The sequence below is a fragment of the Staurois parvus genome, unplaced genomic scaffold (genome assembly GCF_062004578.1).
Source record: "Staurois parvus isolate SC_StPar_1 unplaced genomic scaffold, SC_StPar_1.0 ptg000719l, whole genome shotgun sequence".
NCBI lineage: Eukaryota > Metazoa > Chordata > Amphibia > Anura > Ranidae > Staurois > Staurois parvus.
In genome coordinates this window covers 10,481,160-10,508,314 of record NW_028318515.1, presented here as the reverse complement: position 1 = coordinate 10,508,314, position 27,155 = coordinate 10,481,160, and the positions used below count along the sequence as shown (strand labels likewise).

Below are 27,155 nucleotides of genomic sequence, written 5' to 3'. Positions count from 1 at the left end.
TTGTCCAGTTCTGGCAGAGCGTCATATGATGTCATCCCAGAAAGCGCCCTCCTACGCGCCCTGGCAATCTCCATGATTGCTGTTTCCTACGGACACAACTGATCACGTGATGTGGTAAAAGGCCAATCACAGCAGCTTTTTACCATGTGATAAGCGGTGTCCAATGACACAGCAAATCACCGGGTAAATGCAGTTGCCGGTTATTGGTTGCACTTTACTCACACTGTCATAGCGTGAGCAAAGTACTGCCAGTAACTGGAATTTGTCAGAAAAAAGATTGGCACTGTTCATCAGGGCACTGATAATCAGTGCCCAGCAGTGCCACCCACCTGTGCCAAGCAGTGCCACCCACAAGTGCAAAGCAGTGCCACAAACGTGTGCCAATCAGTGCTTCCCTACAGTGCCGCCAGTCAGTGCTTCCCTACAGTACTGCCAGTCAGTGCCACCTATCAGTGCCCATCAGTACTGCCTATCCGTGCCACCTCATCAGTGCGGCCTATCAGTGCCCATCAGTGCAGCCTCATCAATGCACATCAGTGAAGGAGAAAGATTACCTGTTTGCAAACTTTTATAACAGAAACAAAGAAAACCTTTTTTTCCTTCATATTTTTTGCTTTTTTTTTGTTTATAGCGCAAAAAATAAAACACCCAGCAGCAATCAAAAAGCACCAAAAGAAAGCTCTATTTGTGTGAAAAAAATTATAAAAATGTCATATGGGTACAATGTTGCATAGCCGCACAATTGTCATTCAAAGTGCAACAGCGCTGAAAGATGAAAACTGGCCTGGGCAGGAAGGGGGTATAAGAGCCCAGTAAGCAAGTTGAAAAAGAGGAAAGAATATATGCAGCTATGCATATACAGCTATGCAGTATGCAGCAGCTATCAGACAATATATCTAAGAAACACACGGAGTTTGAAAAGAAAACAGATAAGAAATATGTGAGAGATATAGACTATTAGGCCAACAAAATATAAAAATGGCAGGAATTGATTATAAAACAGAGTAATTCAGTAGCATCATCCACAATGAGATCACCTGTCCCTGAATACAACAGGGATATGACAGCACCTAATAGGAAAGGAGTGGTAAAAGGGATATATCCACTTAGAGAACAGAATCAACAAACAGGTCATGACAAAGTGACTCCCCCTCCCCGTATAGACTGGGTGGTGAGTATGTTAATTATAATGCCCCAGATTACATCCATTGACAAAATTTGAGAGAGGAAGGCCCTGCATATAACTCTAGTCCCAGATATAGGGGGAAGAATAACAACGTTTTGTGAGACCCCCAGGCTACCCCCGAGGGCCCCAATGTACAATCAGGGATACCAATCAAGAACTCCAACACACAATCGGGGTTATCTAAGAAGGACCCCAACATACAACCACGGCTATCAATTAAGGACCCCAAGGACCACTCCTTGGGGTAAGGAGAACCCAAAACGATCCACATTACGAAGGGGTAAGGATTTCAGGAGAGGCTCTGTACACTAACACAGAGGATGTAGGGGAGGAAGAAGAAAAAAACAAAAAGAGAAGGAACGAGTGATAGGTAAAGATATATATAATCTTAATTCAGTTTCTCTGTCAAAGGAGGAGACCAAAGTTTTGCATTTAGGATTGAAATTTGCTCCGAAAACTGGTCTGAATAAATGTATTACCCATCTTGATCTAAACAAATATATTGTGAATTTAAATATTAAGAGATATTTTGCCTCCCTACCTGGCCCTACTACAAAAGCTAAAAATGTGGTCCCTAATCAAGGATTCGTACATAACGGATTGAAAAATTATTCGACCTTTAATCTCTCAGCAACAAGTAACAATGTAGAGGTTTATAAAAATATGGTACATATAGAATTAAGGGAGTTAAAGGTTAAGAGATTCAAGGATGCGGCCACCATTACTAAAGGGTTGGAGATTTTGGAAAATAAACAAACAAAATTAATTTTACAAATGTTCGAGCTTGGTATGCAGAGGAATTATTTTTTATATGGAGAATTTTTTATCCAGAAAAAAGGAGTAGAAATGGGAGAAAGTTTGACATGAAAATGTTCTCTAGACTGGAGCAAAGTGGGAAGAGGAAGTAATCTTTAGCCATAAATGGGAGAGGTTAAAGATCTGGAGGATATTTATTGATGACATTTTGGTCATATGGGAAGGGAATATGGATTCTTTATTAGAATTTTTCACCCTTCTAGACACTAATGAATATGGGCTAGAATTTTCTAAAAAGATAGACACTCGCTCTGTTGATTTCTTGGATTTACGCATCTTTTCCCATGAAGGGTTGTTACATACTAAAAACCATTTTAAGGCCACTGATCGTAACGGATACATTCCTACGTCGAGTTGACATCACCCAATGTGGCTTGAGGGAATCCCTAGGGGACAGTTTAGTAGGCTTATGAGAAATTGTTCTAAATTGGAAGAATATATTGAGAAATCGGAAATTATTAAATAAAGATTTGTGGATAAGGGCTTTGATCCTAGAAAATTAGCGAAAATTAGGTACAATCTGAGTAAAAATTATGTAGGTGGGATAAGAAAGAAAAAACAGTCAATCAAAAGATAAGATAAAGGGTCTGAATTTGCATTTATTTCAAATTTCAACTGCCAATACAAGGAGGCTGAACAGATTATTAGTAATTACACTGTTCAACAAATTTTTATTTTTTGCCAGTTTTGGAAACAAAAGGATCCATTTCTTAATGAATTTCACATTCTGAGTTCAAATATAACAATGAAATTTGTCAATTGGCTGTAGTTTTTCTGTAAACGGAAAGTTTTCTACTATAGGCGTAATGACTACATAATGCACAATAATTATATAGATAGATGTCTTTCCACAAATATAAAGCAAGTGATATTGACTACATAACAAAGCCTAAATGGCATAATATATTGCATAGGATTACCAAGAAAAATTATAGCCATAAGCTAAGTTGAATCATTTTAATACTTAGGATTCTCACTAGTTTTGTCTTCAGTTTGTGTCGGTTTTGCTTCTCTTGGCTTTTCTCTTGTATTCGAGGAAAGGGCTATCTCTTACAACTGCACGTGACTACACGCTTCAGGTTCTTCCTCACTTGACTCAACCACGAAGGATTCTGGTGCTTTAGGAATTGGTAGCCCCTCTCCATGAGGAACTGGACGTATTGCCGATGGAATATTTGGATAGTGCACAGATAACTTTTTCTTCTTATTTAGCCCTTTTACAATTGGAGGCACCATACAAAAGTAACAATTACTAACATGATCTGTTGGCTCTCTCCAAATCATTGGCACAGCGAAAGGCATAGATGCCTTTTTTCCATTCAACCATTGCTCCAGTGCCGTCCCACAAGAATTGCAGCATATAGGTGGTGCCCAGCTCTTGTCCTGGTCTCCTATCTTGCAGCCAAAATACAAGTTGTAGGCTTTCTTAATCATTCCTGTTATCCTCCTTTTTTGTGAGATAAAAGTTATTTCACCGCAGATATAGCAGAAATTATCTGCTTTATTCACACAAGTTCGAGGCATTACTAAGTATCCTATATAAGCATAAAACTAAATGTAAAGACGCTGTCGAACTACAATCAGCTACAGATACTGCAGCTTTTATGCAGTGAAGTGATGCAATTAAAGGCTAATATTGCATCATCTTAGTATACATGCAATTTTATATTGGTCACCAGTATCAATTGCGCAATATGCAGCTGAAGTTGCATCATCATTTTGAATGGCTTACGTCATTAGATGGGTGAATATATCATGGAAACTAGAGCCAATCAACATTTTTTAGGGTCATTTTCGTTTTCAGCACCCCAAAATTATGTAAGATTAGCTAATTTTATGCCCAAAACTTTTTACCTGTTGAACAGTGTTATTGACACATCATAAGGAATGACAAGCTTTTGGGATCCATGGTGCCTAGGAAACCCAAATTTGTCTGTAGAAAATATTCCAATTTACGGAAGAAATTAGTTAATGTTATTTCTCCTCCAAGGTTGTTAAGATAATCTATGATCTGAAAGGCATATACCCTTCTAGAAAGTGCACAATATGCAGGATTACAAATGTTAATATACAAGGAGGACTGAAACTTTTGTGTGCCATGTCACACATATGGCTTATACAATCAAAAAATGTATTTTATTCCACTGCACCTTTTGTCAACTACCTGCTGTAAAAAGCCCCTGTGGGTTCCAGTATGTAGGAAAATAAAGGGGAATGAAAGCTACAACTGAGACTTAAGGAACATGTTACTAACATAAAGAAAGGTCTGAAGGAGCATAGTCTGTCCAAACAATTTAAAGAGGTACACAAATGCAACCCCTCAGACACTTGCCTACCGGGCACTTTTACCCCCTTGGTGCGAAGGCCAATTTTCAGCTTTCAGCGCTAACGCACTTTGAATGACAATTGCGCAGTCATGCAACATTGTACCCATACGAAATTGTTCTAATTTTTTTCACACAATACACAAATAGGGCTTTCTTTTGGTGGTATTTAATCACCACTGGGTATTTTCTTTGTTTCACTATAAACAAAAAAAAAAAAGTATAACATTGTTTCTATTATAAAATTTTGCAAACAGGTAATTTTTCTTTCACTAATGTGCGTTGATGAGGCTGCATAGATAGAAACTAATGATGGGAACTGATAGGCAGCGCTGATGGGCGGCACTGACGGGCATTGCTGACTAATAAATATATGCAGTGCTGAAAACATATTGAATAAACAGATATTTTATGCGCTGTGGAGTGCTAAAGCTACATTACAGTGCGATGAACGTCTGCAGACGTTTCCTGTGCAGGTAGTGACTTTAATAATAACAATAAGCACATAAATCCCAAATTTAATATTGAGGTGAAAACCGTGACTCCAGTGATTTGAAAATGAGTGTCAATTGCACTAACCAGATAGCGCAATGTTATGCGCTTTTGAGTAATTAAACCACTCCTAATCCTCTGGATATGGAATGATGAAAATGCAAGGATCATCTGGCCAACCAACCGAAGGACAGGTATCAAATGGTCATCATTCTCCAGGGAACAGGAACCCTCATCCATCCAGCAGAGGGATCACTGCCCAGGTAACAGGTACAAAGCACAACCAACAGGGGGATCACTCTCAGTAATAGATGAAGAATCAGAACAAGAATCCACCCTAGGGGGGGGGCTCGCAATCAAACGAGCCCAAACAAAAAAGTGCTGATAGTGCAGTATGTTTATTATTATCCAGGTAAAAACAGATCACAATGGAAAAAGCACTCACAATATGGGGTGAAAGAAATAAAGATGGCCGACGGCCTGACACAAGCCTGTGCGGCGTAATGTCACCACCCTGGCTCCCCTAACGCGTTTCGTGCCCGAGCACGTTATCAAAGGGGCAGTGCTGACTGGCAGCACTAACGGCATTGCTGGCTGCAATTGCTGGGCAACATTGACGGGGGGCACTGCTGGGCGGCACAAATGGGCGCAACTTCTGGACACTGATTATCAGTGCCTTGATGATCAGTGCCGATCTGTTCTGACAATTGCCAGTTATCGGCAGTAATTTATTCACGCTGTCACAGTGTAAGGAAAGTATTGCCGATAACTGGCAACTGTATTTACTCGATGATCTACTGTGTCATTGGATATAGCTGATCACGTGGTAAAAGGCCGCTGTCACAAGTTAGCCTGCAGTTTCTTGTTTGTGTTCTTACCTCCTTACTGCAGTCCTGTTCCTGATCCCTGTACATGTGTGTTTGTCTGTGCTCACCTATGGGCGTCGTCTGCTGTTCTCTGGGTTTTATTTCCTTCTCTTCCATCACTTCCTAGCCCGCCTCCTTGTTTGCCTTCCTATATAATACATGCTCAGACTAGGACACTTTGCCTAAGCAACTTCCTAGTTCTCTGAGCTCCTGTGTGTTGCTATTGCCTGTATCCTGCATTGAGACTACTTGTGTACCGACCCCGGCTTCGTTCTCTGACTGTGCTTCTTTTTCGCCTGTCCTGACCTCGGCTAGTCTATCGGATTTACGTTTGTCTCCTCCCATTGTTATCTGCTCCCGCGAGCGGTTTCTTCATCCTCAGCTGGGCATAGCTGGGGGCCGCAACCTCGTCCCAGCTTGCTGCAAGTCCATCCCCACCATCCTGGGGTTCTGGTGAAGAAGCAGGCTGGGGCTTAGACTCTGCGCCCTGGGGAACCCCAAGTTGAGTATATATACAAGGGCTCACTACCACAGGTGCTTACAGTTTGCTCAGGCCATGAGCTCCTCGGAGACACCGCAGCCTCTCCTGGAACTTCAGTGTTTGGCGCAGAGAGTAGATGTCCATCAGGCCTATCAAAAACAAATTATGCACTGTCTGCAGGAACTCGCCTCCCAGTTGGATCAGCTGCAGGTTGTGTCCACTTCCTCACCCTGTTTCGGCTCCTGTCCCGTCCCTGCTGCTCAAACTACCACTGTTCTCCCAGTAGAACACAGTCCTTCAAAACTTCAGCTGCCTCCACCGTCTCACTTCTCTGGTGATCCCAAAGCTTGTCAGGGCTTCATCAGTGTTCTATTCATTTTGAACTAGCAGCCGATCATTTTACTACTGATTGTTCCAAGGTGGCATACATGATTTCCCTCCTTTCAGCTGAAGCACTGGCTTGGGCCTCGCCAGTGTGGGAGCGTCAAGATCCCACTATTTCCAGTCTCCCAGCAAGCTTTCAGAAAAACCTTTGATGTGTCTGACAGGACTTCACCTGCTGCGGGAGCACTTCTTCGGCTTCGTCAAGGTAGCATGACGGTTGGTCAGTATGCAGTTCAGATTCGCACCTTAGCATCGGAACTTGCATGGAATAATGAGGCCCTTTATGCAACCGTTTGGCAGGGTCTAGCGGACCATATTAAAGACAAACTAACTGGAAGAACCATACCCACCACATCCAAATTGATGTCCGCTTCCAGGAGCGAGATCTGGAAAGGGCTGGTCCATGTCACCTCCAAGTGGGTTTGTTAGCTCCTGTTTTCACAAAAATCCCCTGAATGATCAACCTTTGCAACTGTACCGACATCCGAGGAACCTATGCTGTTAGGCCGAACACGCCGCACTCCACAAGAACGATCGCGTCGCCTAAGACTTGGTCTATGCCTTTACTGTGGGGCTGAGGGTTATGTAATTAAGTCTTGTTCAGTCCGTCCAGGAAACTCTCGAGTCTAGGTCACTCTGAGGGAGGTGATCTAGACCAGAACCTGAACTCTGCCACCTTCCCTTGAGTTGTTATACCTTTGGGCTCTAAACTCATATCAGGTTTTGGCTCATGTGGACTCTGGGGAAGCCGGAAATTTCTTTGAACAATCATTGGCCTCTAAATTGGGTATTCCTCTTGTCCCCTTGATGACACCCGTCACTATCTACAGTTGATGGATCTACCATGGCCTTAGTACCTCTACACTTTGAACTAACACCATAACTATGCATGCAGGCGTTCTTCATCGTGAGGAAATCTCCTTCCTAAGTCATCAAGTCCCATCATTCTTGGACTTCCATGGTTGCAGAAACATTTACCCTATCTTGACTAGAATTCTGGCCAAGTATTGTCATGGGGGTCACAATGCAATTGGACTTATCTCCCTAAAGTGCTTCCACCTCTGTGTGTACCCGGGGCTGAGGTCACCACCTCTCCGATACTCCCTCCGCATCATCAGGCCTTCCATGAACGTCATTTGTAAGAAAGATGCTGTTTGCCTCCTCACCGTCCCTATGATTGTGCTATTGACCTCCAACCTGGGACTTCTCCAGCTCGAGGTAAACTTCACCCTCTCTCCATTCCTGAGACTCAAGCATGTCTGAGTATGTCCAGGAGAATCTGTAGAAAGGATTTATCCGTAAATCCAATTCTCCTGCTGGGGCTGGCTTCTTCATTGTGGAGAAAAAAGATGGTACGCTCCGGCCCGGCATTGATTATAGAGGTCTCAATGCTATCACCGTTAAGAATCGGTACCCTTTACCTCTGGTTTCCAAAATGTTTGACAGACTCCGGGATGCTCAAATTTTCACTAAGCTTGACCTCCATGGAGCATATAATCTGGTTACGATCAGTGAGGGTGATGAGTGGAAAACAGCTTTTAATACCAGAGACGGCCATTATGAATATCTTGTAATGCCCTTCGGCTTGTGCAATGCCCCAGTCGTCTTTCAGAACTTTGTTACTGACATTTTTCCTGATCTCCTGTATGTTTGTGTCATTGTCTATCTGGATGACATATGCATTTTTTCTCCAGATTTAAAAACTCATCGTCAGTACGTATGTACTGTTCTCCTACGTCTTCGGGACCACCGCCTGTATGCAAAATTGGAGAAGTGCCACTTCGAACAAACTCAGGTTCCTATTCTAGGCTACATATTTATGGATAAAGTGCTGCTTATGGATCCTGCCAAACTCCAAACCATCTCCAACTGGCCTCAGCCCTCTGGGTTGAAAGCCACACAACGCTTCTTGGGATTAACCAACATCTATTACCAGTTCATTCCTGACTATTCTTCGCTGGTGGCCCCAATCACTTCTTTGACCCAGAAGGGTTCCAAGGCCAGAACCTTGCCTCGAGGCAGTCAGTGCATTCCACAAACTAAAATCCACCTTCCTCTCTGCACCTATTCTCATACGTCCGGACATTTTCCAGCCTTTTTTCTTGGAGGTAGATGCTTCATGTGGGGGCCGTCCTCCAAATGCATGATGGTAAGCTCCGTCCGTGTACCTTCTTCTCTAAAAAGTTTTTGGATGCCGAAAAGAATTACACCATCGATGATCAGGAACTGCTAGCGATGAAGCTGGCAATGAAAGAATGGCGACATCTGCCGGAGGGATCTCCACATTGCATTCTGATTTATACTGATCATAAGAACCTCCAGTATCTCCTGTCCACATGGCGTTTGAACCCCAGACAAGCACGATGGGCCCTCTTCTTTGCAAGATTTAACTTCGACGTTACCTTCAGGCCCAGTTCCAAAAATGCCAGTGCAGATGACTTGTCCAGATCATTTGACATTGCTGACTCTGAGATCCTGATATACTAATGTGCCTAGACACATTTCCGTAGGATAAAGTTTACTTTTCAATAGAGTCCGTCTACTTTTAGACGTCAAAGACATTTACTAAAGAAAGAGTCTAACAAGTAGACTTGAAAGCGAATTTACTAACTAGGCACAATCCAGGAATCAGTCTAAGAAAGCAGTTGTGCTAAGAAGCACGTCTAACACAATGAAAAATCACTGCAGAAACACGTTCACATTGAAATTTGCTTTCCCAAATATCTGTACTTCACTTAAAACAATATCTTACATTTCAAAAAAAATTTTCAGTAAGTTTTTTAAGGGAATTCATGACAGTCAAGAACTAGACGCTTTTCCAACGTCTAAGCAGGGATAGAAATGAGCATGTGCAGGACACAATTTAGCCGTCTGCTGTGGGCGCTTTCTATTTAGACGCTGATTAATAGTAAATCTCTGTGTCTACTGTGTTTAACAAACAGCACTATTTGTGGCTAGGCATATCTTTATGTATTCTAATTTGATTTCCTTAGTTCAATTGATTCTGTTTTTGTTTCTTATCCTTTAAAATTACTTCTGTAATGATTTTATATATTTTGAAGGTCTAAATATATATTTTGACAGCTGAATCTAAAAATAAAGGTTGGCAATTAAAATAAAACGGCGTGGGGTCCACCATACCATGTCCTTCGGGTCTGGTATGGATTTTAAGGGGTAACCTCACACCGAAATGTAAAAAAAAAATGGCGTGGGGTCCCCACCAAATCCATACCAAACCCTTATCCAAGCATGCAGCCTGGCAGGTCAGAAAAGGGGGGGGGGGGCAAGAGAGCGCCCCCCACCCTCCTGAACCATACCAGGCCACATGCCCTCAACAAAGGGGGGTTCTTTGGGGTAGGGGGGCTCTCCCACCCAAAGCACCTTGTCCCCATGTTGATGGGCCTCTTCTCCACAACCCTGGCCGGTGGTTGTGGGGGTCTGTGGGAGGGGGGCTTATCAGAATCTGGAAGCCTCCTTTAACAAGGGGGCCCTAAGATCCCGCCCACCCCCACCCTACCTGAATGAGAATGGGGTACATGGCACTGCTGCTCATTCACAAAATTAAAAAAGTGTAGTGTAAAAAAAGACAGGACGTGGTCTTTGACAAGTCCTTTAACTAGTTGCCGACCGCAGATAGCCGAATGACGGCTTCACTGTGGCCGGCCAGTTCTGGGTGGACGTCATGACGTCCCCCCAGAACGCGCTCTCCTGCGCGCCCCAGGGGGCGCACACCCGGCGATCTCCGTGATCGGTGTCCTACGGACGCAGCTGATCACGTGATGTGGTAAAAGGCCGATCCCAGCGACCTTTTACCACGTGATCAGCGGTGTCCAATGACACGCTGACCACAGGGAAATGCAAGTGCCGGTTCTCGGCTGCACTTTCCTCACGCTGTCAGATCATGAGGAAAGTACTGCCGAGAACCGACAGTTGTCACAGCGGGGATCGGCACCGATCATCAGGACACTGATGATCAGTGCCCTGATGATCGGTGCCCAGCAGTGCCACCCACAAGTTCTGCCCACCTGTGCCCAGCAGTGCGCCCACTAGCTACGCCCACCTGTGCCCAGCAGATCACCCACCTGTGCCCAGCAGTGCACCCACCTGTGCCCAGCAGTGCACCCACCTGTGCCACTCTGCAGTGTCACACACCTGTGCCCAGAAGTGCCACCTACCTGTGCCCAGAAGTGCCACCCACCTGTGCCCACCAGTGCCACCCACCTGTGCTGCCCACCAGTGCCACCCAGCAGTGCTGCCAGTCAGTGCCACCAGTCAGTGCCCAGGGGTTGTGCCAGTCAGTGCCCAGCAGTGATGCCAGTCAGTGCCGTCTATCAGTACCCATCATCAGTGTCACCTATCAGTGCCACCTATCAGTGCTGCATATTAGTGCCGCCTATCCGTGACACCTCATTAGTGCTGTCTATCAGTGCCGCCTATCCGTGCCACCTCATTAGTACTGCCTATCAGTGCCCTTTAGTGCTGCCTATCAGTGCCCATCAGTGCCGCCTATCAGTGCCCATCAGTGCTGCCTCATCAACGCACATCAGTGAAGGAGAAAAAATACCTGTTTGAAAAATTTTATAATAGAAACAAAGAAAAAAAAATTTTTTTCAAATTTTTTGCACTTTTTTTATTTATAGCGCAAAAAGTAAAGTGCCCAGTGGCAATTAAATGCCACCAAAAGAAAGCTCTATTTGTGAGAAAAAAATGATCAAAATTTCATATGGGTACAATGTTGCATGACCGCGCAATTGTCAAAGTGCGGCAGCGCTGCAAGCTGAAAATTGGCCTGGTAAGGAAGGGGGTATAAGTGCCTGGTAGGCAAGTGGTTAATAAAAGAAAAATCTAAAAGAACGTCTCCCGAAGTAGATCCAACATCAATCACGATGTAAGCCGCCGTTTCCGTTCCTGACGATGGCATGCGGCCTTCTGCTGTGAGCTAGGTTGACAGCTCTTAAATATGTAAGGGGCGGGGCCACTTGGGGACATCATTGATGTCACATGGGGTAGGGTTACATGTGTGATGTCCTTGGTGGCCCCGCCCCTTACATATTTAAGAACTGTCAAAACCACAGGAGCTGTCACACCGCAGGAGCCAGCTACGGGACCTTATTTTTTTTATTTCAGTTCGCTGGCGGCTTCCATCGTGATTGACGTTGGATCTACTTTGGGGACATTCTTTTAAATTTTTCTTTTAATAAAGGAGTTGACAAAGACCATATCCTGCCTTTTTTACACTACACTTTTTGTTTTTTGTGAATGAGTAGCGGTACCATGCACCCCATACTCATTCAAATGGGGGGGGGGGGCCGGATCTGGGGGCCCCCTTGTTAAAGGGGGCTTCAAGATTCCGATAAGCCCCCTGCCCGCAGACCCCCACAACCACTGGCCAGGGTTGTGGGGAAAAGGCCCCAAATTCATAACAGACCCTTATCCAAGCATGCAGATACCGCATGCCTTCAAAGATTTATTTCCTTTGTGGAATTGCCTGCTTGGTTCACACTAGATGTGATTTAAAATTACGCTTTTTGTTGGCAATTTCACTGTGTTTTCTGTAGATTTACCAACAAGTTATTGCATTTTCAATTGTGTTTTGGATTGCGATTTCTAATGTAGTCTATATGTGAAATCGCTACAAAATGCAGAAAAGGTTAGACATGAACTACTTTTGAAATTGTGCTGCAGCAAATTGCATATGTTCAGACATTCACATTCATTATATCCGATATCAGGTACGATTTCAATTCCCAAATCGCACCTGAAATCGCGCACCCTGGATGCGACTTGGCATGCGATTTGCATGCCCTGCGACTTGCAAATCACATGCCAAATTGCACCCGATGTGACCGGGTGCTAACACCACAGTCACATCTAATCCGATTTGGAAATCGGTCAACTTACAGTGAAGTCGCACGATTTCAAAATAAGATTGGATGTGAATGGAACCTATAGTGGACAATAGGGTGCGACTTGGCCTACACTTTGCAAGTCGCCTGTCATGCAAAATCGCACCCGATGTGACTGGGGGCCACCCCGGTCACATCAAAGCGGATTTTGAAGTGGTGCGACTTACAATACGGTCACATCATGTGACTTACAGTGAAGTCGTATGATTTCAAAGTCGTGGGACATGCTGATTTAAAGTGCGATTTGCAAGACATCTGACACAGATCTCTCTGCAAATCGCATAAAAAGTAGTGTATTCATTACTTTATAAATCGTTGCGGCTCCGACCAAGTTTCAACCACACCAATATGAACGCTCTAATAGCGGTCGCATTGAGTGCGACTTGGCATGTGATTTGCATGACATGCAACTTGCAAATCATATACCAAGTCGCACCCTATTGTCCGTTATTAGAGCGGTCATATGGGTGCGTTTCCGACACTGATTTCTAAAGTAGTACATATACTACTTTTGTGGCGCTTTGCATAGATATCTGTGTCAGATGTCTTGCAAATCGCAAGGACAATGGCAACTTCACTGTAAGTCGCACAATTTCTAAATCGGCTTTGATGTGACTGGGGTGTAAAATCTTTTTATGTTTGATTTCCGGAGTGTTGGATCAGTATGAAGTCAAGCAAATCTTGGATTCTAAATTCATCAGAGGGAAGCTCTTGTATCTAATTGACTGGAAGGGATATAGTCCCGAGGAGAGGTGTTGAATTCCTTCTACTAATGTTTCTGCACCCCGTCTGGTGGAATTTTTTTATCAGAAGTTTCCCCTTAACCTCCCTAGCGGTATGCTTATGTCCATATTTCTGTGCTCAAAACATGGAAATATGTAGTTTTTTTATTGTAGGCCTGAAATTTTTAAGAATAACTCACTGAAATCTGTCTGAACAAGAGTCTAGTAAACATCCTGGGTAGGATAAAACTTGAAACACGAAATAATTTAATAAATAATCATAAAAAATAATATTAAATTTAATTAAATAATATAATAAAACCAAAAACACTGAAATTTGATATATAGCGCCAAGTTCGCATATCACTGAGCAAAGTCGCAAAATCGTTTTCAGCGTCTGATGACGAATTTCCCCACGAATCATTATCACTCAATTCTGCAAGTGGTTCTGATTTACTATCGCTGTTCTCTAGCTGGTCTAAAAATCGCTTTTGACCTAAAGGGACGCTTTTTGGACACCATGAACTTTTCTCAGTTTCCAGGCAGAAAGAACAGTAAAAAGGCAGGCAGGGCACAGGACAAAGCACTAGGGACAAAATGTATGTGAAATGGTTTGATACAGTAATGTTTTACTATGTGATTTTAGTGAATGTCACTTTTTGTCATTTTCAAATTTCCCGTCGTTCCGTCCCCCATACGTCCCGACGCTCGCAGGGGACGGAACCCAGATGACAGATGCCGGCATCCGCCGGATTACATTGCCGGGGACACTGCAGGAGGGACATCGCGGGAGCGCAGGACAAGGTAAGTGATCAAGGGATCCCGGAGCAGCGCCGCATGGTAAGCCCGAGTGTAGCTCGGGGTTACCGCTTGTGGTACTGAAACTTTACCCCGAGCTATGCTCGGAAATACCGCCAGGGAGGTTAAAAAGTAGGGAGACCTCATAAGAGGGGGGGTACGGTCACAAGTTAGCCTGCAGTTTGTTTGTGTTCTTACCTCCTTGCTGCAGTCCAGTTCCTGATCCCTTCACATGTGTGTTTGTCTGTGCTCATCTATGGGCGTCGTCTGCTGTTCTCTGGGTTTTATTTCCTTCTCTTCCATCACTTCCTGGCCCGCCTCATTTGCCTGCCTGCCTATATAAGACATGCTCAGACTAGGACACTTTGCCTGAGCAACTTCCTAGTTGTCGGAGCTTCTGTGTGTTGCTATTGTCTGTATCCTGCATTGACTTGTGTACCGACCCCGGCTTTGTTCTCTGACTGTGCTTCTTTTCCGCCTGTCCTGACCTCAGCTAGTCTATCAGATTTCCGTTTGTCTCCTCCCATTGTACTCTGCTCATGCAAGCAGTCTCCTCGTCCTCAGCTGGGTGTACCTGGGGGCCCCAACTTGATCCCAGCTTGCTGCAAGTCCATCCCCACCATCAGGGGCTCTGGTAAAGAAGCAAGCTGGGGCTTAGACTCCGCACCCTGGGAAACCCCAAGTTGAGTATCTGCAAGGGCTCACTACCACAGGTGCTGACAGCGGCTGTGAATGGCCTTTTAGCTCATTACGTAATCAGATGGGACCGTAGGACACGGTGATCATGGAGATTGCCAGGTGTGCGCGGGAGGGCGCATTATGGGAGGACATCATTTGACGCCCTCTCCGAACTGGACAACCGCGTTTTAGCCGTTATTCAGCTAAAGCGCATTTGGCAATAAGTTAAGTTCCATGCCATTGATAAAGTAGGGGAACATTGGAGGGGGAATAATCGTACCACGGAGGTTTAATTAAAAAAAAAAAAAAAAACCTTCTGTATTTATGAGCTGGATAGTATGTACCCTAAGGGGTTAAACATAGAATTAGATCTTAACTGCTTTATTTCCAACTCTTAGTAACGTAAATTTTAAGCTGTAGTTGGGATATTACATTTAGTCTGTATATGGAATGCATTTGTATGATTTTATTTTCATTTTCTTCAGCAAACTAATATTTTAATATACATGTGAGGTGTTGCATAAAATTAGGTATTATGTAATCCATGTATTCTTTTGTGTATAATTTTATATAGAGTGCATTTAGAAGATATTTCATGCGTATATGGAGGATGTAGTAGAAGTACATGAGGTTTACTATGGAGCCTATTTGCAAACTTGTTTATTGGGCTTTTTGTCTATGGACTATAGGGGGATCGTGATTATACGAAAATCGTAAATATCCACCTCATATATAGTTGTATTATAAACCTCTAGACGGGTGTGTGCTAATTCCTTCGTATTAGATCTATTTATGTCCATATATTAAAAGACACTGAGTATTGATTTATGAAGTATATTCCATTATTACAATACTAAGTCGATGTTCTGTAAGATGAGTGGTTGAATATTACTCATGTGGACATCAGCACTTAAAGTTCTAATAGTACAAGGGGCCCAGTTAACAGGATGGTGAACTGGGCTTCCAAAACACTCTTTACAAGTATGTGTTGGAGACATCCAACATCTACTGCCTACTGCCGTCAGTTTAATGACAAGACACGTCAGGCGCAAGTGATGTCAGACGTAATCGGAAGTACCACGGTGACCATTTTGGTACAGGTTGTTTGCCTACTTCTTCCATGTTAAGCACAACTTTAATAATAAATATTAAATTTTACACTACTGCTGCACTATGGGCTTGTATATTTGATTTCATGTGATAGAGAGTATACGAAGAGAGAGGAGTATTGAAGGCATATATCGATGCATGCAGGGTGAGGTGCATGCCTAAAAGGGGAAAGGAAGAGCTTGTGAATGTATTTGGACACTGGAGGTGGATGGCGCACGGTTATACTTCAATCAAGAGCTTAAGATATATTGATGGGCAATGATATCCTGATTATATTCACATATTCACTAGTCAATAAGACCCCACATCTCTCCTCTACAATGTAAAGCACTGGATCAAAAAAAAAAGCATTGATCTAGTGCTTTAAAAAAAAAAAAAAAAAGGCTGGAACAGGAAGTGACATCGCTCTGGTCCTCCAAGGGCATAGAGATGAGTGGCAGCAATCTTTCCTTCAGGCATCTTTATGCCCAGTAATGGGATCAATGGTTTCTCAGGTAAGGCAGAGAACTACCCAGCCGCGGACGGTGGCAGCGAGGGGCTGGATTTTTTCGGCACCTGTATCAGTGCTTTTTTCATTTTGACCTACGGCCGCCGAAAGGGGTGTTTTCAGGCCAAAGTTTTCAGTCTATCACTAATATTCACCTTGTGAGGATAGGGAGAAGTGGAGTAGATGATAAAGAAGAAGAGACAGAGAAGATAGTATGATATACAACGCATGCTTAATGTGATCCTATTGAAGGATAGTTGTGCGCTGACCTATGCATGTAAGATTGCAAGAAGTGCGAACCTTGGAAAACGAGCCCAAGAGGTTATGGAAAGGACCCTTTGTAGTCGAGGAGGGAAGCATGGATTCCCCACTATGAGATAAAGGAGTGAATGGGGGAAAGAGAGGTAGTGGGGCATATCTGGGAACATATTTTAAGGCTAGGTCCTAATGTCTGGTGCATTTTAACTGCTTGCCGTTCAGCCACTGTAGAAAAACAGCCACAAGGTGGCACCTCTGGGCAAAATCACAGTTTATTGTCATTTTGCAAAACAGGAAGGGGGCGCGTGCCCGCCCTAACCGTCCCATCGATCCCGGCAGCGGGTGTCAATCACCGGGTCCCGGCCGGTCATTACCCGCCGGGTCCAGGCGATTGCCGGCAAACAGTGACACAGAGCAGAGCTGCATTGTTTACAATGCAGCCCTGCTCCCAACACACTGATCCTGAGAGAGGAGTTTATCTCTCGGGATCAGCATGTTCCTGTGAAGCACCCCCCCGCCCACTAGTAAAACACTCCCCTCACACAGTTAACCTTTACATTGCCAAAAAGTTAACCCCTTCCTCCCCAGTGCCATTAGTACAGTGTCAGTGTTATTTTTTGTTTTGCACTGATCACTGTATTGGTGTCACTGGGGATGTCAGTGACCCCAAGTCAGTTCCCCCACAGTGTCAGAATGTCCGCCGCAGTCCCACCATAAGTCGCTGATCACTGTCATAAATCGCTGATCACCGCCATAAGTCACTGATCGCCGCCATTATTAGTATATAAAAAAAAAAAATCCCAGTATCTTTCCCGCCATTTGTAGATGCTATAACTTTCATGTAAACCAATTAATTTACACGTATTGGGATTTTTTTTAGCAAAGACATGTCGCAGAATACATTTTGGCCAAAATTTATGACGAAATTTGATTTTTTAATTTTTTTTCTAGACATGTTTTATAGCAAAAAGTCAAAAAATATTGTTTTTCTCAAAATTGTCAGCCCTTTTTTTATAGCGCAAAAAATAAAAACCGCACAGGCGATCAAATACCACCGAAAGAAAGCTCAATTTGTGGGAAAAAAGGACGTAAATTTAATTTGGGTGCAGTGTTGCATTACCGCACATTTGTCAGTTAAAGTAATCAACGTAACACAAACCACTTCTGTAACCGCTTCCTGACAGCCCTATAGCAGAAATACTTCTACAGGGCGGCACGGGTGCGCAAAATCACACACATATATATATATATATATATATATATGATTTGCGCTCCCGTGGTTTTCACGACCCTCCCAGATAGCTTCAGATTGCCTGTCAGTACACCAGTGATCACATTTAACCCCTTGATTGCCAGGAGCATGCTCATGCACAATAAACCTCCATTGCTAGTATAGTGTCTGAACGTATCAATATCTTTGATCAGATCAGCACTATACCAGCATTAACATTAGTATAGTGTCCCCAAAAACGCAGCGTTAGCAGGATCAGCCCCGACACCTGCGGTTAGCCCCTACGCTTACCCCCCCCTCTTCTCCTGCAGCAAGTGCAGTGTCAGTAGGTCACTGTCAATTGATACATTGCACACAAAACCGCAGTGTTCGCAGAATCAGGCCTGAGCTCTGTTAGCACTTGCCGGTAAATTTTGATGACTCTCATATGCAGCAGAGTGCCAGTACTAGTGTCACGCTAACTTTTGGTGAACTGGCAAGCACTAGCTGCTAGTCTTCTTCAAAAAATGTTTTTGTTTAGACCGCCAAAAATAAAAAGTGCACAGATGATCAAATTCCACCAAAAGAAAGCTCTATTTGTGTGAAAAAAGGACATAAATTTGATTTATGTACCGTATTGCATGACCGCGCAATTGTCCGTTAAATTAGCGCAGCGCTGTATAGCAAAAAAATGGTGTAAATTGCAGTATCTATACCATAGTTTGTAGACGCTATAACTTTAACACAAAGCAATCAATATACACTTATTGGGATTTTTTTTACCAAAAACATGTTACAGAATACATTTTGGACTAAATTTATAACTAACTTTGAGTTTACTATATATTTTTTATAGCTGAAAGTAAAAAATATTGTTTTTCTTCAAAATGTTCGGTCATTTGTTATTTATAGTGTGAAAAATAAAAAGTGCACAGGTGATAAAATACCACCGAAAGAAAGCTCTATTTGTGTGAAAAAAAGGACGTAAATTTAGTTTGGGTGCAGCATTGCATGACCGCACAATTATCAGTTGAATTAGTGCAGCGCCGAGTAGCAAAAAGAGGCCTGAGCATTAAAGGGGGTAAATCCTCAGGAGTGCAAACAGTTAAGGAAGAGAAGAGGTCTCTAAAGCACCACACTGTACAATGCAATGGGATGGCATCAATCTCTTTTTAACCACGTCACTACTGGGCACTTATACCCCCTTTTTGCCCAGGCCAATTTCAGCTTTCAGTGCACTCACACTTTGAATGACAATTAGTCATGCAACACTGTACCCATATAACATTTTTGTCCTTTTTTCACTCAAATAGAGCTTTCTTTTGGTGGTATTTAATCACCACTGGGTTTTTGCTTTTTTTTTTGCACTATAAACGAAAAAAGACCAAAAAAAAATGCTTTTTTCTTAGTTTCTGTTCTAAAATTTTGCAAGTAAGAAATTTTTCTTCATACATTTTAACCAAAATTTATACTGATACATTTCTTTGGTAAAAAGAAGACAGTGCAAATACCCCCAAATGACCCCTTTTTGGAAAGTAAACATTCCAATGTATTTAGTAAGAGGCATGGTGAATTTTTGGAAGTTGTAATTTTTTCACACAATTCTTTGGAAAATTAAGATTTTATTCCCCCCCCCCCCCCAAAAAAAAATTGTCATATTAACAAGTTATTTCTCACACACAGCACAGGCATACTTGCAACTACACCAAAAAATACATTCTACTACTCCTCCTGAATATAACGATACCAAATGTGTGAGACTTTTCCACAGCTTGGCCATATACAGAGGCCCAACATGCAAGGAGCACCATCAGGTGTTCTAGGGACATCAATTCTAATATCTTGACTAGCAATTAGACTTTTGAAGGTCCTGATGCACCAGGACAATGATATTACCCACAAACTGTGTATTCCATGAGGGATAATGAGTCTTTTGAACATGTCGCTTAGTTACCAAAGTTTTTGGAATATGCGGAAAAAAATGAAAACATATTTTTTTTTTTTTACACAAAGTTGTCCTATTATAAGATATTTCTAACACACAGCATGTAAATACAAAAACTACACACTCAAATATATTTTGCTATCTCTCTGAGTATGGCAATGACAAATGTGTGAGACTTATCCATAGCCTCGCCACATACAGAGACCCAACATCCAAGTAGCACCTTTAGGCGTTCTATGGGCAAAATGTACACGTCTAATTTCCTGACAACCTATAGCACTTGTGAAGGCTCTGAAGCACCAGGACAGAGGAAGCACCCACAAAATGACCGAGTTTTGGAAAGCAAACACTGTTAACGTAAACATGTAATCTTTTTCCACAAGTTTTCAGAAAATGAAAGGAAAAAATGAAAACTTAATTTTTTTACACAAAGTTGTCCGTTTATGATATTTCTAATACATACCATGTAAATACCACAAAATACATTCTGTAATACCACGTGTGAGACTTTTCCACAGCCTGACCACATAGAGAGGTCCAACACGCAAGGAGCACTATTTTGTGTTCTAGGGACATAAATTACACATCTAATATATTGACTACCTATTACACTTTTGAAGGCCCTGAGCACCAGGACAATGGAATTACCCACAAAATGACCCCATTTTGAGAAGGAAACACCCCAACATATATTCTATGAGGCATAATGAGTCTTTTGAACATGTCATTTTTTTCCTACAAGTTTTGTATGTGGAAAGAAAATGAAAACGTATTTTTTTTTTTTTTACAAAAAGTTGTCCAAAAATACATTCTGCTACTCATTCTGAGTGTGGCAATACCACATGTGTGAGACTTTTAACAGCCTGGCCACATAGAGAGGCCCGACATTGAAGTAGAATCGTCAGTTGTTCTAAATTACACATCTAATTTCCAGAAAACCTATCATTTTTGAAGGCCCTTCATATTTCTAACACATAGCATGTACATACCAAGAATTACACCCCAAAATACATTCTGCTGAGAAAATGGTAAACAAAAGATTACCTGTGGTTTTAGTAGTGCAGTTATCCACAGAGTAGAGCACTGGTCTACGCAGCAGGAAGGGACATGGTTAGTGACATCAAAAGCAATAGTTCAGGCAGCAGACAAGAATTCTCCATGGTCAGTACAGGAAGCAGGCAGAGATATCATCAGCACAGCCAAACCATTGGTCCAGGCAGCAGGCAGAGATGTGGTCAGCAGCAGCCAAAGGAATAGTCAAGGCAGAGACATGGTCAGCACAGCCAAAATATCAGTCCTGGTAGTAGGCAGGAACATGGTCCATGGTACAGGTAGCAGGCAGAGGTGTGGTCATTTCATGCGGCAGGTAGAGGCATGTTGGCAATAAGTTAGCAGCAGGCAGAAATGTCAGGCTTAGGGCCTAAAACCAAAAATGTAGTTTTCTCCACTCAGAAAAACTATTCTGAAGCCCTTCACATATGTGAGACCCCTGTTTTATCTTGAATCCTACTACTACAGTTGAAGGGCAGGTGATCAGTCCAAGCAGCGGGCAAAAAAACGTGGTCAATTAACAAGCCGAGGTCAGTTTAGATGGCAGGCAGAATTGTTGTTGACAGTTTAGACGGCAAGCAGAGGCATTGTCAATAAACAGGCCAGGGTCAGTTCCAGAGCAGGCAGAGATATGGTTAGTTTAGGCGACAGGCAGAGGAGTGGTCGAATAACAGGCCAGGGTCAGTTGCCGAACATGCAGAGGTATGGTCAGTTTAGGCAGTAGGCAGTGGCATTGTCAAATAACAGGCTAGGGTCATTTCAGGAGCAGGCAGAGGCATGAGTGAATGGCAGGAAATTCAGAATTACATTTACCATACTTCACTAATATTGTAGAGAAGTTTGGTAATGGCAGAAACAGTCACCTATGCAGAAGCCTGGTTGGGAAGGACACTGAGGACAATAAAAACTGGTGTCTCATCTAACTCCACTTCTGGAGCACACCTGACATGTTTTTTGACATCTTTGACCTCTTTCTCCAGGAGGGACTTTTCAGGAAAATGGCATTCGTGGAGTCTACTCACTGCATCTGAGCGAACACTTTCTGGTGGGCCTCCAGGGAACAAAAGGGCAGTGACAATTTCCTCCTAATAGCAAAGAAAGGACATGGGTGTCCTCGGTGGATTTCTGGTAGATCACATATGTATTATAAATAGCCAAATTGAAAAAAAAAATGAAGACTTTTTTGTACCAATAGTGGGATCTTCTTACAGCAAGGTAGGGCTGGATCATCTGATCATTGAATTCGACTCCCCCCATGAGCAAATTAGAATCATGGATGCATTCTGGTTTTTGGATTGTGCCATTTCTTGTGGTATTTGCACGTGGTTGTCATTATGAATTGATGACAGCATATAGATGTCTTGTTTGTACCATCCCTTCATAGCAAATACATCTTCGTTCTGCAAACTCACCGACTCTCCTCGCTATAGTTTTGTGTTCACCAGCCTGTGCAGGAAGCCCTTCCTACTAGCTCTCACGGTGCCACATTCTAGTGTTCTCCTTCAGTGAATATTGCAGAAAAGGGACAAGCTAATGTAAAAATTAACAACACATAGATAACCTTTTTCAAAGAGTGGAAATACAAGCTCCCAAATGACTTTTCTACTTGCTCCAATGTAATCTGGGAATTCAGGGGGATGTAGCTGGGTGTCCTTTCCTTCATACACAAGAAATGCATACACATAACCCGTGCCTCTGTCGCATAATTTATAGAGTTTAACCCCATATCGGGCCCTTTTACTGGGGATAAACTGCTTGAAGCTCAGCCTTCCAGTGAAAGGGACAAGCGACTCATCCACGCATATTTTATCTGGGACAAATAACTGGGCGAGAAAAAAATTAAGGAGTGGCCAAATTGTACACAATGGGTGTTGTCGTTGTAATGGAGGAACAACATGATCATCATATATCTTGTTCTGGACATGATTGATGAGTAAATTGGCATATGATGGATTTGGTGGGTAGACCAGTAGGAGTGGAATTGATTTTTTTTGTGAGTCCCATATTAAATGTGAAGCCCAAAAAGGTTCTACATTCCTCCACTGTTAACTGCTTCCATTCATAGGGACGGGCATAACTTGAATCTGGGTTGGTGGCTATGAATTGTTGGGCATAGAGGTTGCACTGGTCCACAACTGAATTTAGTGAGTCATTTGTAAAAATTCAATAAAAAAAAAATCAATGGGGGCAAAATTTTCTGTGTTCGTCTGGACACCTGGCTGGGCAGTAAAAGGAGGGATGTTAGCTGCTCCAGATTTAGGGGAAAGCCATAGGGGGTTTTGACAGGCATATGGAAGAGCGGCACGGGTCCTAATACTTTGGAGCTGAGGTGACACCCCACTAGTACCTGGTATTTTTTGAGGTTCTCCATTTCTGGTGCAAGCCACTGCTCTACAAGTGCATGCCACTGCGCCACTTGTGGTAGCCTGCTCCTCACCAAAACACATTTGTTTAGTGGGCACACTTTCCTCCTCCTCCGATTCTGTAGGAGAACCACTGCTTAAAAACGGGCTTGTAATCAAAATCAGACTCAGAGCTCCCCGCTGCTGTTGTCAGTCATGGTTAAGATTTGGTAGGCCTCTTTACAGGAAAAATTTTTTGTAGACATACAGGGACAGAAGAGGCTGCACTGCTGGGTGCTGATAAAGTTGCTTTAATGAGGCTGCACTGCTGGGTGCTAATAAGGTTGCAGTGCTAGGTGCTGATGAGGCTGCAGTGCTAGGTGCTGATGGGAGTGCACTGCTGGGTGCTGACGAGGGTGCGCTGATGGGGAAGCACTGACGGCTGGTGATGTGAAGTGATGCGGCTGCACTAATGTGTACTGATGAGGTTGCACTGATGTGCAATAATGCATTGCACTGATAACATGCCACTGATGTGCACTGATGGGTGCTAATGAGGATCCACTGATAAGGTGGCACTGATGTGTACTGAAAAATGGCCCTGATGTACACTGAAAAGCTGCAGTAATTTAGTAGCACTGATGGTAACTAATGAGCACTAATGTGTACTGATAAGTTGCAGTGATGAGGCAGCACTGATAAGCTGCAGTGATGAAGCAACACTGACGAGTACTGATAAGCTGCAGTGATAAGGCAGCACTGGAGGACACTGATGAGCCCTCGCTGATGGGCAATAATGTGCACTGATGAGCACCAATATGCACAGATGGCCACCGATGAGCACAGAAGGGCACCGATGTACACTGATATGCACAGATGGGCACCAATGAGCACTGAAATGTGCAGATGGGCACCGATGCGCACTGATATGCACAGATGGGCACTTACTGGTGGGCACTGATGAGCACAGATGGGCACTGACGGACACCGATAATCACAGATGGGAACTCACTGGCAGGCAGATAGGCACTGCTGAGAACACTCACAGTTTAGAAACTGATTCTCTCTCCTTTCCTCACACTTGGTATGGGTGTGAGGAAAGGAGAGAGAAAACCCAGCTATGACTCTGCTGTGTTTACATTTGTGATCGCTCTGTCCAATGACAAGCAACTACAAATGTAAACAGCTGCTGCATTTGGCCCTTCAATACCCTCTTCGTGATGCACGGTGTCCGAGGGACACAGCCATCACTTACAATTCCCGATGCGCGCCACCGGGGGCGCACGATCACAGGAGGATGACATATGATGCCCTCCCAGAACTGGCGGGCCGCGTTGAAGCCGTCATTCGGCTATCACCAGTCAGCAAGTGGTTAAGCGGCTACAGGATATTTTTGCCCACATTGACCTTTTTCACTTATTCATCAAGAGCAGTACCAAACAACTTCAAGTTGAGAGGTTGCCCCTACAAGGGAAAAAGAGGCCTTAAACAAGGATTTCAGACATTTGTTTGAAGCATCCTGAAATACTAGGACCTTTTCCACTGGAACTGTAAGGATCTTACTGAAATAGAAAACCTCCAGATCCAACGCAGGCAAATTTCATTCAGAAAGAGGAAATTTTAAGTTGGTCCAGACCATTTCCAGAAGAAAGAGCCCAAAGGCTTTTAGGGATCTGACACAAATCCAGTCCTCTGGGATTCCACGGAAGAGGAATCTTCCTCTTCCAGTATAGTTGGTTTCTTGATAAACTTCTCTGCTAAAAAGGAGGGAGAAGGGAAAGCAGAGTGCTTAAGCTTGCGACCAAGACAATCTAAGCCAGAAAGGATTCAGGAAAGCTGTTTTGTAAGAAAGCAAATGAAAATTCCTCCCTTGACACAAAGGAACTGGATGGAGGTGTCCCAGAGGTAGTGGAAAGACCAGGGAAGTGAAGAGAATTAGAGCCACATAGAACTGACTCCCTGGGGATATAGTGCAAGGGGAGCTACTTCCAAGTTCCTTCCTACTTGATAAATACATTTTGTAACCCTCTTCATCAATCTCAGCCATCTCTGAGAAATTACCTGCCAAAATATAAAAATGAACTAGTGTTGGTACCTTCAAAAAGGAGGAAACTAGAGTGAATTTACTACAGTATGCACTTTGCAAGTGCATTACACTAATTTTCCCAGGAGCTTTGTAAATGGGTTAAACCTCTGATGATTCAGATCATCCAATCAAGTGCAAGCAAAAATGTTTTTTTTCAAATTTTCCTGCAACCCGATTGGGTATGCTTTCCAAAGTGAAGCTTTACCACATTTACATAGCTCTGGGAAAAATTTGTGAAACTGCACAGTCAATTTGCTTTTAGAAAATCCACACCAGAGCGTCCCAAAAAAGTCCTGCCTTTGTTTACCAGTGTTCCATCTCCACAATAGAACAACAGTTGGTGAGAAGAAACATTTAGGGGAAGATGTATTAAAATTGTGCACACAGAATTTGGTGCAGCTGTGCATAGTAACCAATCAGCTTCTAACATCAGCTTATTCAATCAAGCTTTGACAATAAAACCTAAAAGCTGATTGGTTACTATGCACAGCTGCACGAGATTCTGTGTGCTCCAGTTTAAATAAATCTCTGCCAAAGATAGCTTATACTGCATTTATCAGATTGTGCTGGTTATCAGAATAGTGCCGGTCTGAAAGTTTGCACATACAGTGGAGACGAGAGCCTTAAGAAAGGCTGGGGTGTAGCGTCTAAGAAGTCGCCTGGTCTTCACCAGAGCACCTTGAATGGAATGATGCCCAGGTTTCAGCCCTCTGACCCACACAAAATAGCAACTTCAAAGCAGGAAGATTGAGCTCAGGGAGGAGAGTTTCTGTGAGGACTGGGGTGCTGAAATCAAAGGAATGAGTACTGGTATTACAGGAGTAGAAGTTTGGAAAATTGGGAGCACAAAAATAGTAGAGCGAGATTCTGGTAGCGTTGGGGTGCTGGGATCAAAGGAACACATAAGCGAGTTTCTTGCAACACAAGGGAGCAAGGATCATAGTTACCACATGTGAGGTTTGCTAGGACTCCTGGAATGAAATACAAGGGTCACTGGAGGGCAGAGGTACCTCAGAGGTGCACAGAGGAAGCTGAAAACTAGACCACTAAGGATAACAAAGTCACATAGAAACTCTGAGAAGTCACTATAAGCAAAAGGGGGATACGCACATAGCCCGTTGGTATGCTGTTCAAAAAGTGAGTAACACTTATGCTAGCTCTTCATGGTGGAAGACCGTAGTGGTGACAACAGAAACCCAGAAGACATGGTGTAATGAATAACCAGTAATGAAATAAATGTACTTTGACTTGTCATGCAACTTTATCACAAATCACACGAGCCTTCACAAGTGTGAACAAGTTTATATTATAAAGCACTGAGCAAACTGTTGTATATATAAATTTGGTATAATAATAACAAAAATAATAATAATAAGGGCTTACTGATATTAGTTAATTTTTTTGGATAGTGACTCCAAATGAGTAAGTTAAACAAAAACAATAAATTATGTTAAACCAGGGATTACTTACACTAGTTAAATTTTCTTTGGATATCAATTCCAAATTATCAAGTTAAACAAAAACAAAAAATATTTTATGAATTATAGGCAATATGCCAAAATACTTACAGCTCTTTTTGACAGCAAAATTTTCTCAGGAGGAGCAACTCTTCCACCAAAAGACAGCAAGTTACTGTCAAAGTTTAGACCCCAGTCCCGAAGTTCTTTCTGGACATTATCATCCCTAAAGACAAAGTACAATATTCCATTTAGTTGACTAGTTTAACATTTAATGCAGGAAGAAATATTTTTTACATATATAAAACTGCCTAGAATGTGTTGGCATATACACTACATTGCCAAAAGTATTGGGACACCCCCTCCAAATCATTGGATTCAGGTATTCCAATCACCTCCATGGCCACAGGTGTATAAAATCAAGCACCTAGGCATGCAGACTGCTTCTACAAACATTTGTGAAAGAATGGGTCGCTCTCAGGAGCCCAGTGAATTCAAGTGTGGTACCATGATAGGTTGCCACCTGTGCATTAAGTACTTCTGTAAAATTTCCTTGC

General features: G+C 42.9%; 1 protein-coding gene across 1 annotated transcript in view; it reads right to left on the bottom strand.

Moving 5' to 3' along the window:
* The window catches only part of PIWIL1 (piwi like RNA-mediated gene silencing 1), a 474,823-nt gene that overhangs the window by 254,347 nt on the left and 193,321 nt on the right, over nucleotides 1–27,155 (bottom strand). Inside the window, exon 11 of the mRNA XM_089653649.1 lies at nucleotides 26,710–26,824. Within this exon, the coding sequence (XP_089509775.1) occupies nucleotides 26,710–26,824 (115 nt within the window). The remainder of the gene's footprint in view (nucleotides 1–26,709; nucleotides 26,825–27,155) is intronic.